We start from the raw sequence: 18,914 nt of genomic DNA, 5'->3' as shown, positions 1-18,914 counted from the left end.
GTTAGTATTGTGGAGTAACTGTTCTTGATCCACCCTCAGTTTTCTCCTATCACAGCCATTAAGCTTTGTAACTGTTTTAAAGTCACCATTGCCCTCGTGGTGAAATCCCTGAGCGGTTTCCTTCCTTTCCGGCAACTGAGTTAGGAAGGACACCTGTATCTTTGTAGTGACTGGGTGTATTGATGCATCATCATCATCATCATCAAAGTGTAATTAATAACTCCCCCATGCTCAGAGGGATATTCAATGTCTGCTTTTTCTATTTTTACTCATCTCATCATAGGCATTTCAAAAACTCCATGGACTTTGTGGTTGAATCTGTGTTTGCAATTCATTACTCGACTGAGGAACCTTACAGATAATTGTATATGTTGAGTACAGAGATGAGGTAGTCATTCAAAAATCATGTTAAACACTATTATTGCACACAGAGTCCATACAACGTATTATGTGACTCGTTAAGCACATTCTTACTCCTGAACTAATTTAGGCTTGCCATAACAAAGGGGTTGAAGACTTACTGACTCAAGACATATCAGATTTCATTTTTAATTTAATTGTCAAAACTTTTAAAAAAAAACAACATATTTCCACTTTGATGTTATGGGATATTGTGTGTAGGCCAGTGACACAAATCTCTATTTAATCCATTTTAAATTCATGCTGTAAGACAACTACATTTTGAAAAAGTAAAGTGGTGTGAATACTTTCTGAAGCACTATATGAAGGCTAAAAAACCCTGACCTAATGAGATATACATGGATGAGGCTTAATCAAGCTATCTGTCTTGACTACTTTCTTGTGTCATCCTTGCTGGCACCAAAAGTATAAAAAGTGTTGATAGGAGACAGAATGCAATCGGACCACCATGGCTATCAGTCAATACCCATACAGTGCTGTAAAGCGTAGCGCCTGAGCTTGGATGTAATTTATAGCATGTTGCTGTACAGCCACTGCGTTCCAATTTAGGTGCTTATCAGGGGCCAAATCTGCCATTTTCTTTTTTTACATATTATTTTACAATGGAAAACAAAGACAAAGATACAAACATTGACATTCCTTGTAGTGTTGAATGGGATGGCAAATTTAGAGGGCAAAACAAAACTTAACTCACATATTTACAAATTTAAGATAAAATTAGTATTAGGTGCTACCTATTAGAAGAAGACAACATATAGTCATTAAAAGCAGTGCAGATACACTAAAAATAAATATTGAGTGGAGTACAGCACAGAGTAGCAGCAGATCATCAACCCAGTTATGAAGGGGGAATAGTGTGAGGACAGACGCTGGGAGACGAGAAGCAAGTACAGGGAGTGAATATTTAATAAGTAACAGACATGAAACAAAACACGGACAGTGTCTGGACAACGGAAACATAACAACATTAATGCTGACACAGGTATCAAACTGAGGAATAGACAAATATAGAAGAGGCAATCAATAAAGTGATTGAGTCCAGGTGAGTCCAATGAAGCGCTGATGGGCGTAAGATGGTGACAGGTGTGCTTAATGATGGACAGCCTGGTGCCCTCGAGCACCAGAGAGGAGGAGCGGGAGCAGGCGTGACTGTTCCCCCCCTTTAGGGGCGCCACCCAGCATCCCACCTGGGCGAGCCTGACGGGCCGGTTGAGGCGTGGGAGTCTGATGATCCATCTGAGGCGTGGGAGCCTGACGAGCCGGCTGAGGCATGGGAGCCTGACGAGCCAGCTGAGGCGTGACGTGGGATGGGAGCCTGTCAAGCCAACCGAGGCAAGAAAACCTCTCAAGCCAGCTAAGGCATGGAATCCTGACGAGCCAGCTGAGGAATCCCCAGTTCCTTTGGCAGTGGCACCTGGACCCAACGTCACCAACCAAAACAAAAAAACAAACAAAAAACTCCCTGATGCTTCCAATATTGGTGTCAGCATTCTGTGAGGACAGACGCTGGGAGACGAGAAGCAAGTACAGGGAGTGAATATGTAATAAATAAATATTTAAATATCAATAAATATTTTATAAACAGAGATGAAACAAAACACAGACAGTGTCTGGACAACGGAAACATAACGACATTAATGCTGACACAGGTATCAAACTGAGGAATAGACAGATATAGAAGAGGTAATCAATAAAGTGATGGAGTCCAGGTGAGTCCAATGAAGCGCTGATGGGCGTAAGATGGTGACAGGTGTGCGTAATGATGGGCGCCCTCGAGCGCAAGAGAGGGGGAGCAGAAGCAGGCGTGACAGAATAGACCATTTATCCAGTATTGGATGCCAAATTTTGTAAAACATTGGACTTCTATAAGAGGTATTGTATTGAATATGTTCTATATGTATTACATTCCCTAAATCCTGTAACCACATTTCAAAGGTAGGTACAGTCTCCAATTTCCAAAATTGCAGAATGAGCCTTTTGGCTAATAGAGTACAAAGAGAGACAGCCTTCCCTTCCTGGTTATTCTCATCAACTGTACCGAACAGAGCAATGAATGGGTTTTGGAAATCTGCCATTTTCAACCTGTATATGGGTACAAGAGACAAAAAAAATGTATAACTGACTTTCTCCTGCACAACATAGGTACAGCATACCCCCTTATTGTATAGGACACTTTCAGAGGCCACTCAATTTCAGAGGCCATTCAATTCAATACTCATCTTTAAAACAAAAGCAGTTTCAGTCAAAAGAGATTAGACAAAGGAACAGTGGTGTAGTAAAAATACTATACTTGAAAGTACTACTTAAGTACTGTACTTTAATTTGCTATTTATATTTTTGACAACTTTTAATTTTACTTCACTACATTCCTAAAGAAAATGATGTACTTTTTACTCCATATTTTTTCTCTGGTGCCCAAAAGTACTCGTTACATTTTAAATGCTTAGCAGGACAGGTAAATGGTCTAATTCACACATTTATCAAGAGAACATCCCTGGTCATCTTTACTGCCTCTGATTTGGCAGACTCACTACACACATGCTTTGTTTGTAAATGATGTCTGAGTGCCCCTGGCTATCCGTAAATTAAGAAAACAAGAAAATGGTGCCGTTTGGTTTGCTTAATATAAGGAATCTGAAATTATTTATACTTGTACGTTTACTTTTGATGCTTAAGTATATTTTAGCAATAACATTTACTTTTGATACTTAAGTATATTTAAAACCAAATACTTTTAGACTTTTACTCAAGTAGGATTTTACTGGGTGACTTTCCCTTTTACTTGAGTCATTTTCTATTAAGGTATCTTTACTTTTACTCAAGTACGACAATTGGGTACTTTTTCCACCACTGCAAAGGAAATAGAGGAACTAACAGCACAGGTAGATAGCAATAAAACATTTACTATAATGGAATAGAATAAGTTAGAGTGAAAACAAAAACAACTGCAGGAACTTATTCAAGAACAATAAAGTGTAGTTTATTACAAAAATAAAGCGAAGTGGATCATTTAAAAAAATGCAATACATTTCTCTTGAATCTTCAACATGAAAATGCTACCAAAAAATAATTTACAGAAGCTCGTTAAAAATGACAGTTATCCATGATTCACCAAATTATATTTTAAAAGAGGAAACAAAATATTTTAAGCATGTTTTATTGTCAGTCTCCTCCATCTCCCCTAAATGGTGTTAACGGTAAGGATTATTTTCCTAATAATGATCAGGTTAAATTAACAAAATGTAAAGAAATATCTGTGTGAAGGCCAACTTACAGAAAAGGAAATTAAATCCTTTCAGTCTGGAAAAACCCCAGGGTTTGATGGCATACCAGTAGAGGTATATCAAATATTTTTTGATGTGCTCAAAGATCTATTATTTACAAGTTTTAACTACTCCTTTAAAATGGTAGACTATCAGGTACTCAGCAAGAAGGTCTGATGTCACTATTACTGAAACAGGACTCATGTGGTAAGTATAAAGATTCAGTCAATTCAAACTGGAGGCATCTTACACTCCAAATGTTGTGATGCAAAAATCCTGGCTAAATTAAGAGCGCATATAATTAAAAAGGTTTTACCAGATATTGTTAATTCTGATCAGACAGGTTTTTTACATGGAAGGAACACTGGAGATAATATACGACAATTACTTGAAACAATATAATAATATATAACATCAAAGAAACCAGGACTGGTCTTCATAGCAGATTTTGAAAAGCCTTTTGATAAAGTATGACTACAATTTATATATAAATGTAAAATGTTGGTGAATCTTTTATACAATGGGTTAAAGTTATCTATAGCAACCCCAGGTGTAAAATAGTCAATAACAGTTACTTCTCAGAAAGTATTGAAGTGTCAAGAGGAGTAAAACAAGGCTGTCCGCTGTCTCCATATCTATTTGTTATGGCAATCGAAATGCTAACAATTAAAATCTGATCCAAAAAGAACATCAAGTGTTTCGAAATGCAGAGCTTAAAAACCAAAATTGTCAATGTATACCGATGACTCAAGTTTTCTAGAAGTCTGCAATCTGGATCCCTGCACGGTCTCATTGAAGATCTAGATAACTTATCTAGCCTTTCTGGACTAAAACCCAATTATGATCAGTGTACAATATTACATATTGGATTGTTAAAAGACAACCTTTACATTACTCTGTAGTTTACCAATAAAACTGGCTGATGGTGAAGTAGACATACAGTACCAGTCAAAAGTTTGGGCCACCTACTCATTCAAGGGTTTTTCTTTATTTTTACTATTTTCTACATTGTAGAATAATAGTGAAGACATCAATACTATGAAATAACACACATGGAATCATGTAGTAACCAAAAAAGTGTTAAACAAATCCAAATATATTTTAGATTTTAGATTCTTCAGAGTTGCCACTCTTTGCCTTGATGAGAGATTTGCACACTCTTGGCATTCACTCAATCAGCTTCACCTGGAATGCTTTTCCAACAGTCTTGAAGGAGTTGTGCTGAGCACTTGTGTAAATCAGGTAAATCCGGTCTTTGTGATCGAATTGCTGCAAAGAAAACACTATTAAAGGACACCAGGAAGAAGAAGAGACTTGCTTGGGCCAGGAAACACAAGCAATGCACATTAGACCGGTGGAAATTGGTCCTTTTGTCTGGAGTTCCAATTGGAGATTTTTGGTTCAAACCGCCATGTCTTTGTGAGATGCGGTGTTGGAGAACAGATGATCTCTGCATGTGTATTTCCCACTGTAAAGCATGGGGGAGGAGGTGATTGTCACGCCCTGGCCTTAGTTATCTGTGTTTTCTTTATTATTTTGGTTAGGCCAGGGTGTGACATGGGTGATTTATTGTGTTTCGTCTTGTCTAGGGGTTTATTTGATTTATGGGGTTGTGTTCAGTGTAGTTGTCTAGGTAAGTCTATGGTTGCCTAGAGTGGTTCTCAATCAGAGGCAGGTGTTTATCGTTTTCTCTGATTGGGAACCATATTTAGGCAGCCATATTCTTTGAGTATTTGGTGGGTGGTTGTCTCCTGTGTCAGTGCCACACGGGACTGTTTTCGGGTTTTCACGTTTCTTGTTTTGTATTCTGTTCATGTATAGTTTCTCTGATTAAAGAACCATGAACTTTAACCACGCTGCATTTTGGTCCTCCGATCCTTCTCGCCTCTCCTCTTCGGAAGAAGAGGAGGAAATCCCTTACAGTGATATGGTGTGGGGTTGCTTTGTGAAACTGTTTGTGGTGTATTTAGAATTCAAGGCACACTTAACCAGCATGGCTACCACAGCATTCTGTAGCAATACGCCATCCCTTCTGGTTCGGGCTTAGTGGGACTATTATTTGTTTTTCAACAGGGCAATGACCCAACACACCTCCAGGCTGTGTAAGGGCTATTTTACCAAGAAGGAGAGTGATGGAGTGCTGCATCAGATGACCTGGCCTCCACAATCACCCAAAGACAACCAAATTGAGATGGCTTGGGATGAGTCAGACTACATAGGGAAGGAAAAGCGGGGACTCCTTCAAGAAAGTTGGAAAAGCATTCCAGGTGAGCTGGTTGAGAGAATGCCAAGAGTGTGCAAAGCTGTCATCAAGGCAAATGGTGGCTATTTGAACAATCTCAAATATAAAATATATTTTGATTTGTTTAATTACATGATTCCCTATGTGTTATTTCATAGTTTTGATGTCTTCACTATTATTCTACAATGTAGAAAAATTGTAAAAATAAAGAAAAACCCTAAAATGAGTAGGTGTTCTAAAACGTATGACTGGTAGTGTATTTGTAACTAAAAAAGCTGTAAAAGCAAAAATGTAAAACAAAGTTACTTTTGTAACAAATGATCAACAAACGTTTGACAAACAAACGTTTTCCAAATGTACCCAGTTGTGTGCTGGGAGAGAGAGACAGACAGAGAGAGACAGACAGAGAGAGACAGACAGAGAGAGAGCCTTGATGGGAGAGGAAGGTCTGGTCTCAAAGCCATGGACAGGTGACAAATGAGGGCCTATTGGGGTCAAAACCTCACCCCTCAATTAGCCCAGCATCCACCAGCACACAGACACACACATACAGCCTGTTTGTGCAGGGCTCAGCTCAAGTATAAAAGCAGACAGCTTTCTGTGTAACTAGCATATACACACACAGTTTCAAATTATTTTATATGTGGTATGTTGTGACACAAATTAACCACATAGGACCAGAGCAGTTCCTATGTGTGGAGCTTCACTCCATGTACATGGGTAGGGCACTGCATCCCTATCCTTGCAACACACCGTATGGGGAGGGAATGCTACAGTACGTTACAGTGCCGCACTGTGATATAAATAGCTTTTCCATTAAATGTTATAGTAATTAGCGACCAGGAAGCATGGACCCTCTCAACCCCTACTGCGGCACCCATGTACCTTGAGCGAATACTAAGAAGCAACTCTGGCATACTAAGAAGTGACGCTGGCACCGGTCCAGTTCAGCGTGTACTGTGTGAACCCGCACGGCCCATCAAAGGCAGTGCACACGCCCATGAGAGGGTGAATGGGTTCGAGGTGCGCAGGGAATAGTGTTTGAAGTACTCTCTGGCTCTATCTGAGAGACGGAAAAGGCGCTTTTCATCTTGCGGGATTGCTGAGGTGCCACAGGCGAGAGGAGATTCAGTCCTTCTCTTCTCAACGTGAAACTGTTCCATGAACACCAGAGGAGAGTGATAACGGAGAGAGAGAGTTCAGAGGGAGAAGAGGAAAGGGGAGAACAGAGAGAGGGGTGGAGAGATGAGGAGTAAAGAGAGAAGAGAGGAAGAAAGAGAAGTGAGATATGAGAAATGAGAAAGGATCAAACATAGAGTGGGTGGAAGAGGAGAGGAGAAAACAGAGAAGAAAAAAGAGAGAGAGGGAAAGATGCTAATGCAGCCCCATGGCATCCTGCTAACAGAGCAGAGCAGCACAGTACATGTTTCTTGCACCAGTGTCAGTGAGTGCACTCCCATTCATTCAAAACAAAGCAGCAGCTCCCACGCCTGACATTTTAATAGAGATATCTTATGGACCTATCAATAACCAAGGCCCACAACTGTCTAATAAACAAGCCATTAAAGAAACAGAAACATGGGGTTTCCATCCCTCCCATTCAAAGCCCATTCCCCTGCAAAACAAAAGCCTCTCTTCTAAATGCAAGAGTCACTCTTCTTCCAGTTCCATCATATCATATCTGTGCTGCTGATTCAGATGCTGCTTGAGGCCAAACACTTCTCCTCTAATGGGCAGGAGAAGCTGTGTCATGTCATGTCCGGCCCGAGGAAGAGTGTTGAGACAGGTTTAACACATCCATGGGGCAACAGAGTACAACACTGGACGGGGCATACTGGAATGGAGGCACCACATCCATATAACCCTCAAACACAAGATACACTGTTACGCAGGCTCTGTCATCAGAAGAGGGGCAAACACGTTTGCAGTATGTCCCACTAACAACACGCAGAGGGAGAGGGCGAGAATGAAGGGAGGAGAGGGAGAGAGATGGAGACTGCTATGTTGTCAACTGGTGGAGAAAGCTGGACACACTAAGGCCGGAGGATAGCCGACATTGACCATTCTACGGCCACTTCGTTGACCTCAAAAACCTGGACGATGAGAATCACATCAAATAATCACATCAAAGTCATATAAGGTTAGATTGATAAGTACTTGTATCGTACAACTTTGTGATGCTCCACATGAGTCTCATTCTATGTAAACGGGTTCAAAATGTACTAAAGCTCGACAATTGCTCCTGTTTACACCACCTCTCCATTCTCTAACAGACCATAGGCAATACTTCATAGGAATCATTTTCCACAATGGTGAGCGAGCTGTAAGCCTGCAACAGCAGTCAAGATCTCATGCCTGGCAAGAACAATGATGCATCCCTCAGAGGACCAAAGGCTGAACTTGCTTTGAGGGTTGTCAATAGCAACTGACACTGTGATTTTCATTACCATGGGCCACAGTTGTTTTGGTAGCAGATATTCAAGAATAGGTAATTCATCAGAAAGTAGGCCTATGTGCAGAACGAGGATCATTCATGAAAGTTCAGCTACAAAGAAGTTTGATGATTAAAATGGACTATTAATTAACGGAAGGGACAATCTATTAGCCCTAATGGATATGGACAATTGAAAGTCATTTCTTGACGTTTTGACAACTCCTTATTTGAAGAACAAACAAATAAACATCATATGAACGGCACAGGCACTTATTTATCTCTGACAATAATAAGCAACCGTAAAAATAATCTCACATGCGTTTGGCGCATGTGTGGTATGTATTCATTTGTGGATGTCCATCATCCATTTCCTATGATATGCAGGACCGGCTGGAGTCACAAAGCGATATTTGGTTGGGGGGGGGGCGCCAAGCAGGCAATCTTGATGACAGAGAGAGAAATTTAGTTTTTAAAGTTAATTTCTATACATTTTGCCATCGGACAGAGAGAACATTTAGCAATGTTATAATACATTTCATGCAATTCTAAAAGATTTGCCATGGGGCTGGGAGACATTTTTGCAGTTTTAAGCAAGTTTTTTGCAGTTCTACATGTTTTGCCATGGGGCACAGAGAGCCATAAGCGACCTCTTATGTTGCTTATGCCTGGAGATACCCTGATGATATGTTACCAATTACAATTAGTATGATACAGTTCCTTAAAATTGATTTTACTGTCTTAGTTGTTTATGATATACACAAAATACTCTGTAATGTCAAAGTGGAAGACAAATTATAACATTTGTAAAAACAAATCATGAAAAATAAAGGAATATGTCAAATCAAACTTTATTTGACACATGCGCTGAACATCTGTAGACCTTACCGTGAAATGCTTTACAAGCAAGAAAATATTTACCAAATAAACTAAAGTAAAAAATTAAATAACACAATAAAATAACAATAACGAGGCTGGGGTACTGGGGTGTGTCAATGTAAATAATCCGGTGGCCAAGTCTTGATTAAATAAGTATTCAACCCCCTTATTCAATATATGTTAGAATCACCTTTGGCAGCGATTACAGCTGTGAGTCTTCCTGGGTAAGTGGCTCGAACTGAATTAATGGAATCACATCAATTGATACCATTCCACTTATTCTGATCCAGCCATTACCACGATCCCATCCTTCCCAATTATGGTGCCACCAACCTCCTGTGGAGTCAATACACATTAGAATCACATTTGGCAGGGATTACAGCTGTGAATATTTCTGGGTAAGTCTCTAAGAGCTTTCCACACCTGAATTGTGCAACATTTGCCCATTATTATTTTTTTTTAATTCTTCAAGCTCTGCTAATTTGGTTGTTGATCATTGCTTGACAACCATTTTCAGGTCTTGCCATACATTTTCAAGCAGATTTATGTCAAAACTGTAACTCAGCCACTCAGGAACATTCACTGTCTTCTTGGTAAGCAACTCCATTGTAGATTTGGCCTTGTGTTTTAGGTTATTGTCCTGTTGAAAAGTGAATTAATCTCCCAGTGTCTGGTGAAAAGCAGACTGAACCAGGTTTTCCTCTAGGATTTGCCTGTGCTTAGCTCCATTCCGTTTCTTTCTTATCCTGAAAAACTCCCCAGTCCTTAACCTTTTCACTTGCGAGTTCCAAATATCTCCAACGTTCGCCCCAGCATGAATGGTTTTATGCACGTGATGTCAGAATGCACTCACTGTTCCAAAATGTGATTGTTACGTAACAGGACAGTTAACACGCGCTGCCTGCTAATTATCTATAGGCTATGTTTCAACTTGTCCATTTCAAATTATTTTCTAACAAATTGTATTTTCCAACAACAGTTTGAATTTAAGTGTGTTCCGCCTCCTCATTAATTCACATAGAAGTAGCCCATTTCAGTGTTGGGGACTATTTATGTTTGAGGCTTTATTGAGCCGGACAAACTTTCCTCTTCGAGGAGAGCCCTTCCCCATTTTTTCCGCACTTCAAGTATGCAGACATTTGCACAGTCTTGCTGGCATATTTTCCGGCTAGCGCTCTCATTGCCTCCATTGTTGTTTTCCTTACAAATAATAACTTAGGACATGTGTGCCTTATTTTCTGTATATCATGTTGTCGTTTCTACTGAAGCATACAGTACGCATGTATGAATGTATGGAGCATAATGTATTCACAGTTGTATTCACGCTTTCAAGTATTGGAGATTGTAATGGACACCTATGATGTGTGTAAAATACTTGTTTGGTATTTTGTTGTACTGATTATAATGAGTTAATGCTAAGCTATTTGCCAGCTATGTGTGGTGCCATGTTTGTTGATATTATGCAATGCATTCTGGGTGTCACGTAAATGTCGGTCAGACCAAAGAAGTTATAATGAGGTGATGTAATGGTTCACTTGTCTTTCGAGTAAACTTCCGGAAGTGAATGAATGGAAGTAGACAACACACCCCCTTCAACATGCATACTGCAAACAGACCAAATTCATCTTGTCTCCTCTTAATATCTTTGGTTGACACAAAAAAAAAAACATGGCGGCGAGCACAAACTACCCATCGTCGGATTACTTTTGATTTCTAGAAAGTGTTTTACTCAATTATTTTGATCAATGTTAAATTCACCCGTGATGTGATGAATTATAAATAGTAATTGCTATTAGCTCATTCATATTGGGGTTTCTGTCAGCAGAGAGTTCTCATATGACCGCTTGTGTTACGTCAATCTTTCCTCAGTTAGCGCTAGGACTAATGTAGCCTACATTTTCCAGTTTGGATGATTGTGTATGCTTTCGCTACTTCTGTGAAGGTCTGAATATTGCATCCCAAATAAACTGGTCACATTCAGGACATAACTTTGTAAGGACTGTAAGGTTGTATTCGGCGCATGTGGAAAAATACAATTTTATTGGATTTGTTTGTGCAACATGTTTCTGTGAAAAAAACAGTGTGACTAGCTCAAGTGCTGACTGTTGTGTAAAGCGAAACTGGGCATTCTAAATAAGCGCTCTAATCACACCGGTTTGAGATCCCACCTGTTTGTTGGTACATGTGTAAAGGTTAACGATTAAAAGCATACCCATACCATGATGCAGCTACCACTATGCTTGAAAATATGGAGAGTGGTACTCAGTTATGTGTTTTATTGGATTTTCCCCAAACATAACACTTTGTATTCAGAAAAACATATTTATTGCTTTGCCACAATTTTTGCCGTTTTACTTTAGTGCCTTGTTGCAAACAGGATACATGTTTTGAAATATGTGTATTCTGTACAGGCTTCCTTCTTTTCACTCTGTCAATTAGGTAACTACAATGTTGTTGATTCAGCCCCAGTTTTCTCCTATCACAGTTTTCTCCTATCATCAACCCAATCTTCGGGCTACCCAAGAGGAAACGCCGGGGTTACAGAGGAAAGAGAGGGGGGATCCTGGTGAGATTAAGGCGAAAGGAAAACCGGCCACCTCTTCCCTCCATTCTACTGCGAATGTACAGTCACTTGATAATAAGATGGATGGCCTCAATTGCGGATTTGCTACCAACGGGACTCTCGGAATTGCAATATTCTTTGCTTTTCAGAAACATGGCTCTGTGACAAGATACACCCCATGGCTATCCAACTTGATGGATTCTCCATTCACAGGGCAGACAGGACAGTGGAGTCGGGGAAATCGAGGGGGGGGGTGGGGTTTACCTCTTCATCAACTCCAACTGGTGTGCAATTCCAGCGTGGTGGAAGTGTTGACCCACTGTTCACCCATCTTGAAATACCTTATTGCCAAATGTCGACCCATCTGGCCTCCCGAGCGGCGCACTACAGCCTGGGGTTTGATCACAGGCTGTGTCATTGCTGGCCGTGAACGGGAGTCCCATAAGGAGGCGCAAAATTGGCCCACCGTCGTCTGGGTTAGTGGAGGGTTTATCCGGGGGGCTTTACTTGGCTCATCGCGATCTAGCGACTCCTTGTGGTGGGCCGGGTGCCTGCAGGCTGACCTCTGTTGTCAGTTGAACAGTATTTCCTCCGACACATTGGTGCAGCTGGCTTCCGAGTTAAGCAGGCGAGTGTTAGGGAGCACGGTTTGGCGGGTCATGTTTCGGAGGACGCATGACTCGACCTTCGCCTCTCCCAAGCCCGTTGGGGAGTTGCAGCGATGATACAAGATTGTAATTAGATCGCAATTGGATATCACAAAATTGGGGAGAAAAGGGGGGGTAAAATACAAAAAAATTATAATAATTAAAGGCTGACCCTTCTACCTCTGAAGGGAGTTTACAGCTGTTATCGGTGACTGCTGTATACATTCCACCTCAGGAGAAGAAAAATAACAAGCTGGTGCATAATGAACTAGGCTATAAAAAAGCAGGAAACCCTACACCCAGAGGCTGCCTTTCTGGTTGCCTGCTATTTTAATTTGGCTTCACTAAGACATGTGATGCCCAACTTCCATCAACACGTCTCCAACACCACTAGGGCCAATAAAGTCCTAGACCACTACAATTCTATCCACAAGCAAACATACAAGGCCCTCACTCGTCTGCCATTCGGCAAATCAGATGATGACTCTGTACTCTTGCTTCCTGTTTACAAGCAGAAGCTGAAACAGGAAGTACCCACGATTAGTTCCGTTGAGAAATGGTCACCAGAATCAGAGGGTATGCTTCAGTACTGCTTTGCTAGCGCTGATCGGGAATATGTTTTGAGACTACACCGATAACCACCTCCGTCACCGGCGTCAATCGAAAATGCATCGGCGACGTTGTACCCGCAGTGAGGGTTCACTTTTCCAATCAAATACCCTGGATTTACACCGAGGTTGGTGCTAAACTAAAGAGCGGGGCTACTGCACACAGAGCTATCATAAACAACCCTGATGCTACGGCCGAAGACAGGAATAAGTTCAAGAAGGCCCGCTATGACCTCCCCAGTGTCATCAAACAAAGAAAAGGACAATATAGGAATAATGTGGAATCATTACACAGGCTCTGACACCTGCCTCATGTGGCAGGGGCTCCAGTTTATTACAGATGACAAAGAAAGACCCAACTGTGATCTATCTGCCCAACGATGCCTCTCTACCAGACGAATTCAAAGCATTTTATGCACGCTTGGACAGCAACAACATTGAGCCGGGTGTGAGGGCCGTCACCGACCCAGAGGACTGGGTGATCTTGCTCTCCGAGGCTGACGTACAAAGGGTCTTTAATCAGGTCAACACCCGCAAGGCCGATATTCCAGGACGTGTTCTCAGAGTATGCGCAGAACAGCTGGCAGGCATATTCACAGTCCTTGTCAACCTCTCTTTGTCCCAGTCTGTATTCCCCACATGTTTTAAGACGACCACAATCATGCCTGTTCCTAAGAAATCTAAGGCTTCATGCCACAATGATTATTGCCCTGTAACACTCACTTCTGTAATCATGAAGTGCTTTGAGAGGCTGGTTATGGCACACATTAACTCCACCATCCCAGCCACCCTGGACCCACTCCAATTTGCATACCGCCCCAACAAATCCATAGATGACTCAATCTCAATTGCTCTCCACACTGCCCTCGCCCACCTAAATAAGAGGAATACCTATGTGAGAATGCTGCACATTGACTATAGCTCAGCGTTCAACACCATTATCCCCTCCAAGCTTGTCACCAAGCTTAGGACTCTGGGTCTGAACACCTCCCTCTGCAACTGGATCCTGGACTTGAGGGACCAACCCCAGGTAGTGAGCGTGGGCAACATCACCTCCACCACGCTGGCCCTTAACACAGGGATGTGTGCTTAGTCCCCTCCTGTACTCCCTATTCAACCAATGACTCCAACACCATTATCAAGTTCACTGACGACACAACGGTGGTAGGCCTGATTACCGGAAACGAAGAGTCACCCTACAAGGAGCAACAACCTCTCACTCAACGTCAGCAAGACCAAGGAGCTGATCGTGGACTACAGGAAATGGGGGGGGGGGGGGGGGGGTGAGCACGCCCCCATCCACATCGATGGGGAGGCAGTGGAGCAGGTAGACAGCTTCAAGTTCCTCAATGTCCTAATCACTAAAGTCTTAAAATGGTCCAAACACACACACACACAACAGTGCCTCTTCCCCCTCAGGAGGTTGAAACAGTTTGGCATGGGCCCTGAAATCCTGAAAAGGTTCTACAGCTGTACCATTGAGAGCATATTAACTAGCTGTATCACTGCTTGGTATGGTAATAGCACCACCTCGATCGCTACAGAGGGTTGTGCGGACAGCCCAGTACATCACTGGGGCCGAGCTCCCTGCCATTCAGGACCCCTATATTTTCTCTGCTGCCGCACGGCAAGAGATACCTGTGCAAGTCTGACACCAACAGGCTCTTGACCAGCTTCTATCCCCAAGCAATACGACTGATAAACAGCTAACAAAATAGCTACATGGAGCGAGTTTTCCTTGTATCTTTATCAACCTTTTATTTTAGTATTTCAGTCTCTATGCACACTCACAGGGCCCAATACACACACAAACACTCACTCACATAATTTTCTCACTCACACATAATATGCACATACATTTATACTGACTCTACACACCCGCACACCCACTCACATGTAACCTGCTGCTACTTTGTTTATCTTATATCCTGTTGCCTAGTCACCTTACCCCTATACATATCTACCTCCATCACTCCAGTATCCCTGCATGTAAATATGGTATTGGAACTGACTTTTTTTTTTTTTTCCTGTATATAGTATGCTTACTTATTTACTTTATTGTGTATTCCATATTTCTTAAACTTATTTCTTGTGTGCTTTTTTCTAGTAATACATTGTTATTGATTATTGCATTGTTGGGTTTTGAGTGTGCAATTAGGGCATTTCACTGTACTTTTTTGAATTTGAAACATTCAATTGCGCACAGAGTGAGTCCATGCAACTTACGCAACAAGTCACATATTTAGGCTTGCCATAACAAAAGGGTTGAATACTTATCGACTCAAGAAATTTCAGCTTTACATTTTGTATTCATTTGTAAAAATCACAAAAAACATAATTCCACTTTGACACTATTGGATATTGTGTGTAGGCCAGTGACTAAAAATTTAAATTTAATCAATTTTAATTTCAGGCTGTAACACAACAAAATGTGAAAGAAGTCAAGGGGTCCAAATGCTTTCTGCAGGCACTGTATGCTATGAATTGCAATTCATACAATATGTTATGAATTTGGTAAATGTATGATATGTTACGAATTCCAATTTGTTGTGGCTAACGTTAGCTAAGCTAGGGGTTCGGGTTAAGGTTAAGGTTAGGGTTCGCTTTTGTGCTAAGCAGTTACAAAGTAGCTAAAAAGTAATAAGTAGTTGCTAATAAGCTAAAGTTGTCCATGATGAGATTTGAACACATTCACATTACTGTTTTATGTAACCATACCAAACCTAACCTATCATACTAATTTGGACATCTCGGATTTACATTTACTATGTTACGTCTAGTCTATGAGACCAGGCTGGTATGACAATCGAAGAAGAAGTTAAGGGAACACAAACCTATCTTTGTTCCCTCTTGGGAAAAAAACGGATTATTTGCATAGCTTTTCGTTTCCTTGTGCGGAATACATTATGTGTGTAAATGTTGTTGAACCACGGCGATTCGCCGCGAAAAGGTCACACACTCCCCTCGACCCCAACTGTTTCTCTGGCTTTGTGTCCTCACAGGGAAAAAACGAGCTGTGCCTATAAACTTCGCATTTAAAAGACAAGTGCGGTCGAGGGGGACTGCTGCATGGGGGAAACAATAGCAGCTTTTTTGGACACACTTTTTCTGACTGCGATGAACAGCAGGGAATCCGGTAGAGCCCTCTTATAAAGAACCACAGAGCACAGCTGCTGGGCTCTATAATTTTAGGGAATGTTGGTGTTTTTTTCTCAGTAATAATACGCAAAACCTTCCTGTCCACATTTGAACATGTTATTTTATACTTGTTTATAGGCCATATTAGGCCTAAACTGTCCCTCTGCTATTTTAAGCATATCATATTGTAGGCTATATTTTGGCCATACAACTGCAAGATATGCAAAATAATGGATAATGTGCAAAGGTTCGGCGCAATACATCTGCCTGCCAAATGCTACATTATCCTTACTGATTTATGCACTCCAAACAGACATTGGCATAGCATTCAAAAGTCTGTCATGCGGCTAATGAAAGTCAAATCACAAAACATGACAGAACAACCGGAAATTGCAAATGATCAGTGACCTAATTTGCCAAAAACCGAAACAACGGTTTCAAAACGGCTATGTATAGGAACATGATACAGAGTTATTTAAAAGTATGTTACATGAAGTCTGGCCCTGAAATGATTCGAAACTAAGAAAATATGCTATAATTTGGGGTAGACTATAGACTTCCCCGGGCACAACCCCATAGATGACCTAGGCTAAATCCGCGCACGATCTGTCAGTACTGGCACTCTAGCCTATAGCACAGCTGTAGGCTAAAAGTCCATCATCCAAAAAATCCCTCCTCTTCATGTAGGCCTACATAGAAAGACTGAACAAAATAGTTACATTTATGCGTCATATGAATAATAATAATAATAATATGAATAATATTAGCCTAATAATAATCATAATAATATTGGCTTGACGAACTCAAAGTTAATTACTCTGGTGACCTGTCATAGAGTGATGAGGCTCTTTATTGATTTATTGATTTTTCAAGTTCACACTTAATCCATACAGATATTTTTGACAGCCGTAGCAAACAGCTGACCCTACATCATCGGGGCGGCAGGTAGCCTGGTGGTTAGGGCGTTTGGCCAGTAACTGAAAGGTTGCTAGATCGAATCCCCGATCTGACAAGGTAAAAAGCTGTCGTTCTGTCCCTAAGGCGTCGTTGTACATAAGATTTTGCTCTTAACTGACTTACCTAGTTAAATGAAATAATTTGTCCTATTTAAACGGTTATGTATTTTACTTGATTAAATAGATGATCACAAAATCATTCGAAGTAGGCCTATTGATGTTCAAATGCCCAGGATATCCTCTGTCCAAGCATGCCAATAATAATCACAATCACCACACATTTGTCAACGACTTGCTGCTCACTCCTAGCATTGGTTTACAAAGTAATTAATCATTTTCAGCAGCTATGGGACAAAGTTGCATTACTCACGTTCGGAGGCCATAGTGATGACGGACTCCGTAGTGGCGTGATATTCGTCCTCCTCCATAAACTCATCCTGAAAGGACGCGTCTCCCTGGAAATCGTGATGGTCCAGAAGCTGCTGGAGTGGGGGTGCCTTGGGGAGCAGCTGGTTCACTACCTCCCTACTAATGTTAGGAGCCTGCTTGAGCCGCAGCTTGCTCAGGATCTGAGATTTGATGGTCTCCAGCCTCAGGACTTTACTTTGCTCTCGCCAAACGCATGCGGAACATCCATGAGCGCCCGCTTCTTCATCGAGGAGCGAAAGCCCGTCGTCCGTGGGAGTCTCGCTCGTTGGTGGCAAAAAAAGATTAGGCTCGTCACTCCCAGACAGTCCCAGACAAATATAAACCATCAAACACAGCAAAAAGTTATACCTCGGCATGATGATGACTTGTCAGGCTATATAACTTTCTGCTCGCGGTATCCCTTTCTCTACCCTGTGAAATGTTGCTTGTCACAACCTGTTTCCTTACCTTGCAAAGGTACCAATGATATGCAACTACTCCAATAGAGTCGCCTCTTAAAACGATTTTATTGTAGGACAGCAATAAACCTAGGAAGGTGCGTCCTAGTGGGTTTTCTCTGTACTTAAGCGTATCTATCGATTTGACGCATAACCCGTTTTCATGCTATAGTTGTTTTGGTTGCCTTATCTGATAACAATTAAGTCCATAGGTGCGAATGTTAAGATGTGTCATTGAAAAGTGTGCAAGTACCTCCTAAAAGGGCTCGTTATATATCTCCGCTCCTCCGTGTCGTAATCCGTCTCCATTGGCTAAGATTCCAACAAAAGGCTTTTAGGTCTGTCACCAAGTCAAGAAAAAGAGGGAGCTAGAGGGAGGGAGCAAAGGAGAATGGATTGGAGAGTAGTTTGTCCAGTTTGCATTTTATTACTGTATTGAGATAAGGTTTCAAGTCATTACATGTCATTAGTGGTATGATTTTTTTTCTTTATGTTAAGAAACTAGTGTTGGTAAGCAGTGAATAGAAATTTCAACCACGACTTATCCTCCCCCTTCTCTTCTCTCACGTGTAATATGTCCCTGTTATATATATTGAACAAAAATATAAACACATGTTTCATTAGCTGAAATAAAATATTCCAGAAATGTTTCTTATGCACAAAATTCTTATTTCTCAGAAATGTGGTGCCGATTTGTTTTTACATACCTGTTAGTGAGCATTTCTCCTTTGCCAAGATAATCCATCCACCTGACAGGTGTGGCATATCAACAAGTCGATTAAACTGCATGATTATTGCAGAGGTGCACCTTGTGTTGGGGACAATAAAAGGCCACTCTAAAATGTGCAGTTTTGTCACACAACACAATGCCACATATGTCTCAAGTTTTGAGGGAACGTGC

The 18,914-nt window shown here is 41.2% G+C and overlaps 1 protein-coding gene across 2 annotated transcripts in view; it reads right to left on the bottom strand.

Moving 5' to 3' along the window:
- The window catches only part of LOC139370992 (growth/differentiation factor 11-like), a 50,783-nt gene extending 32,525 nt beyond the window's left edge, over positions 1-18,258 (bottom strand). The window contains exon 1 of one of the 2 annotated variants that reach the window (XM_071110948.1): positions 17,518-18,258. In XM_071110948.1, the coding sequence (XP_070967049.1) occupies positions 17,518-17,932 (415 nt within the window). In that variant the 5' untranslated portion in view covers positions 17,933-18,258. The remainder of the gene's footprint in view (positions 1-17,517) is intronic. The other variant, XM_071110949.1, reaches the window with a different exon arrangement.
- Positions 18,259-18,914: the final 656 nt, after the last annotated feature.

The sequence above is a fragment of the Oncorhynchus clarkii genome, chromosome 17 (assembly GCF_045791955.1).
Source record: "Oncorhynchus clarkii lewisi isolate Uvic-CL-2024 chromosome 17, UVic_Ocla_1.0, whole genome shotgun sequence".
NCBI lineage: Eukaryota > Metazoa > Chordata > Actinopteri > Salmoniformes > Salmonidae > Oncorhynchus > Oncorhynchus clarkii.
The sequence above is the reverse complement of the archived record's forward strand: the minus strand, read 5'-3'. Positions and strand labels throughout refer to the sequence as shown.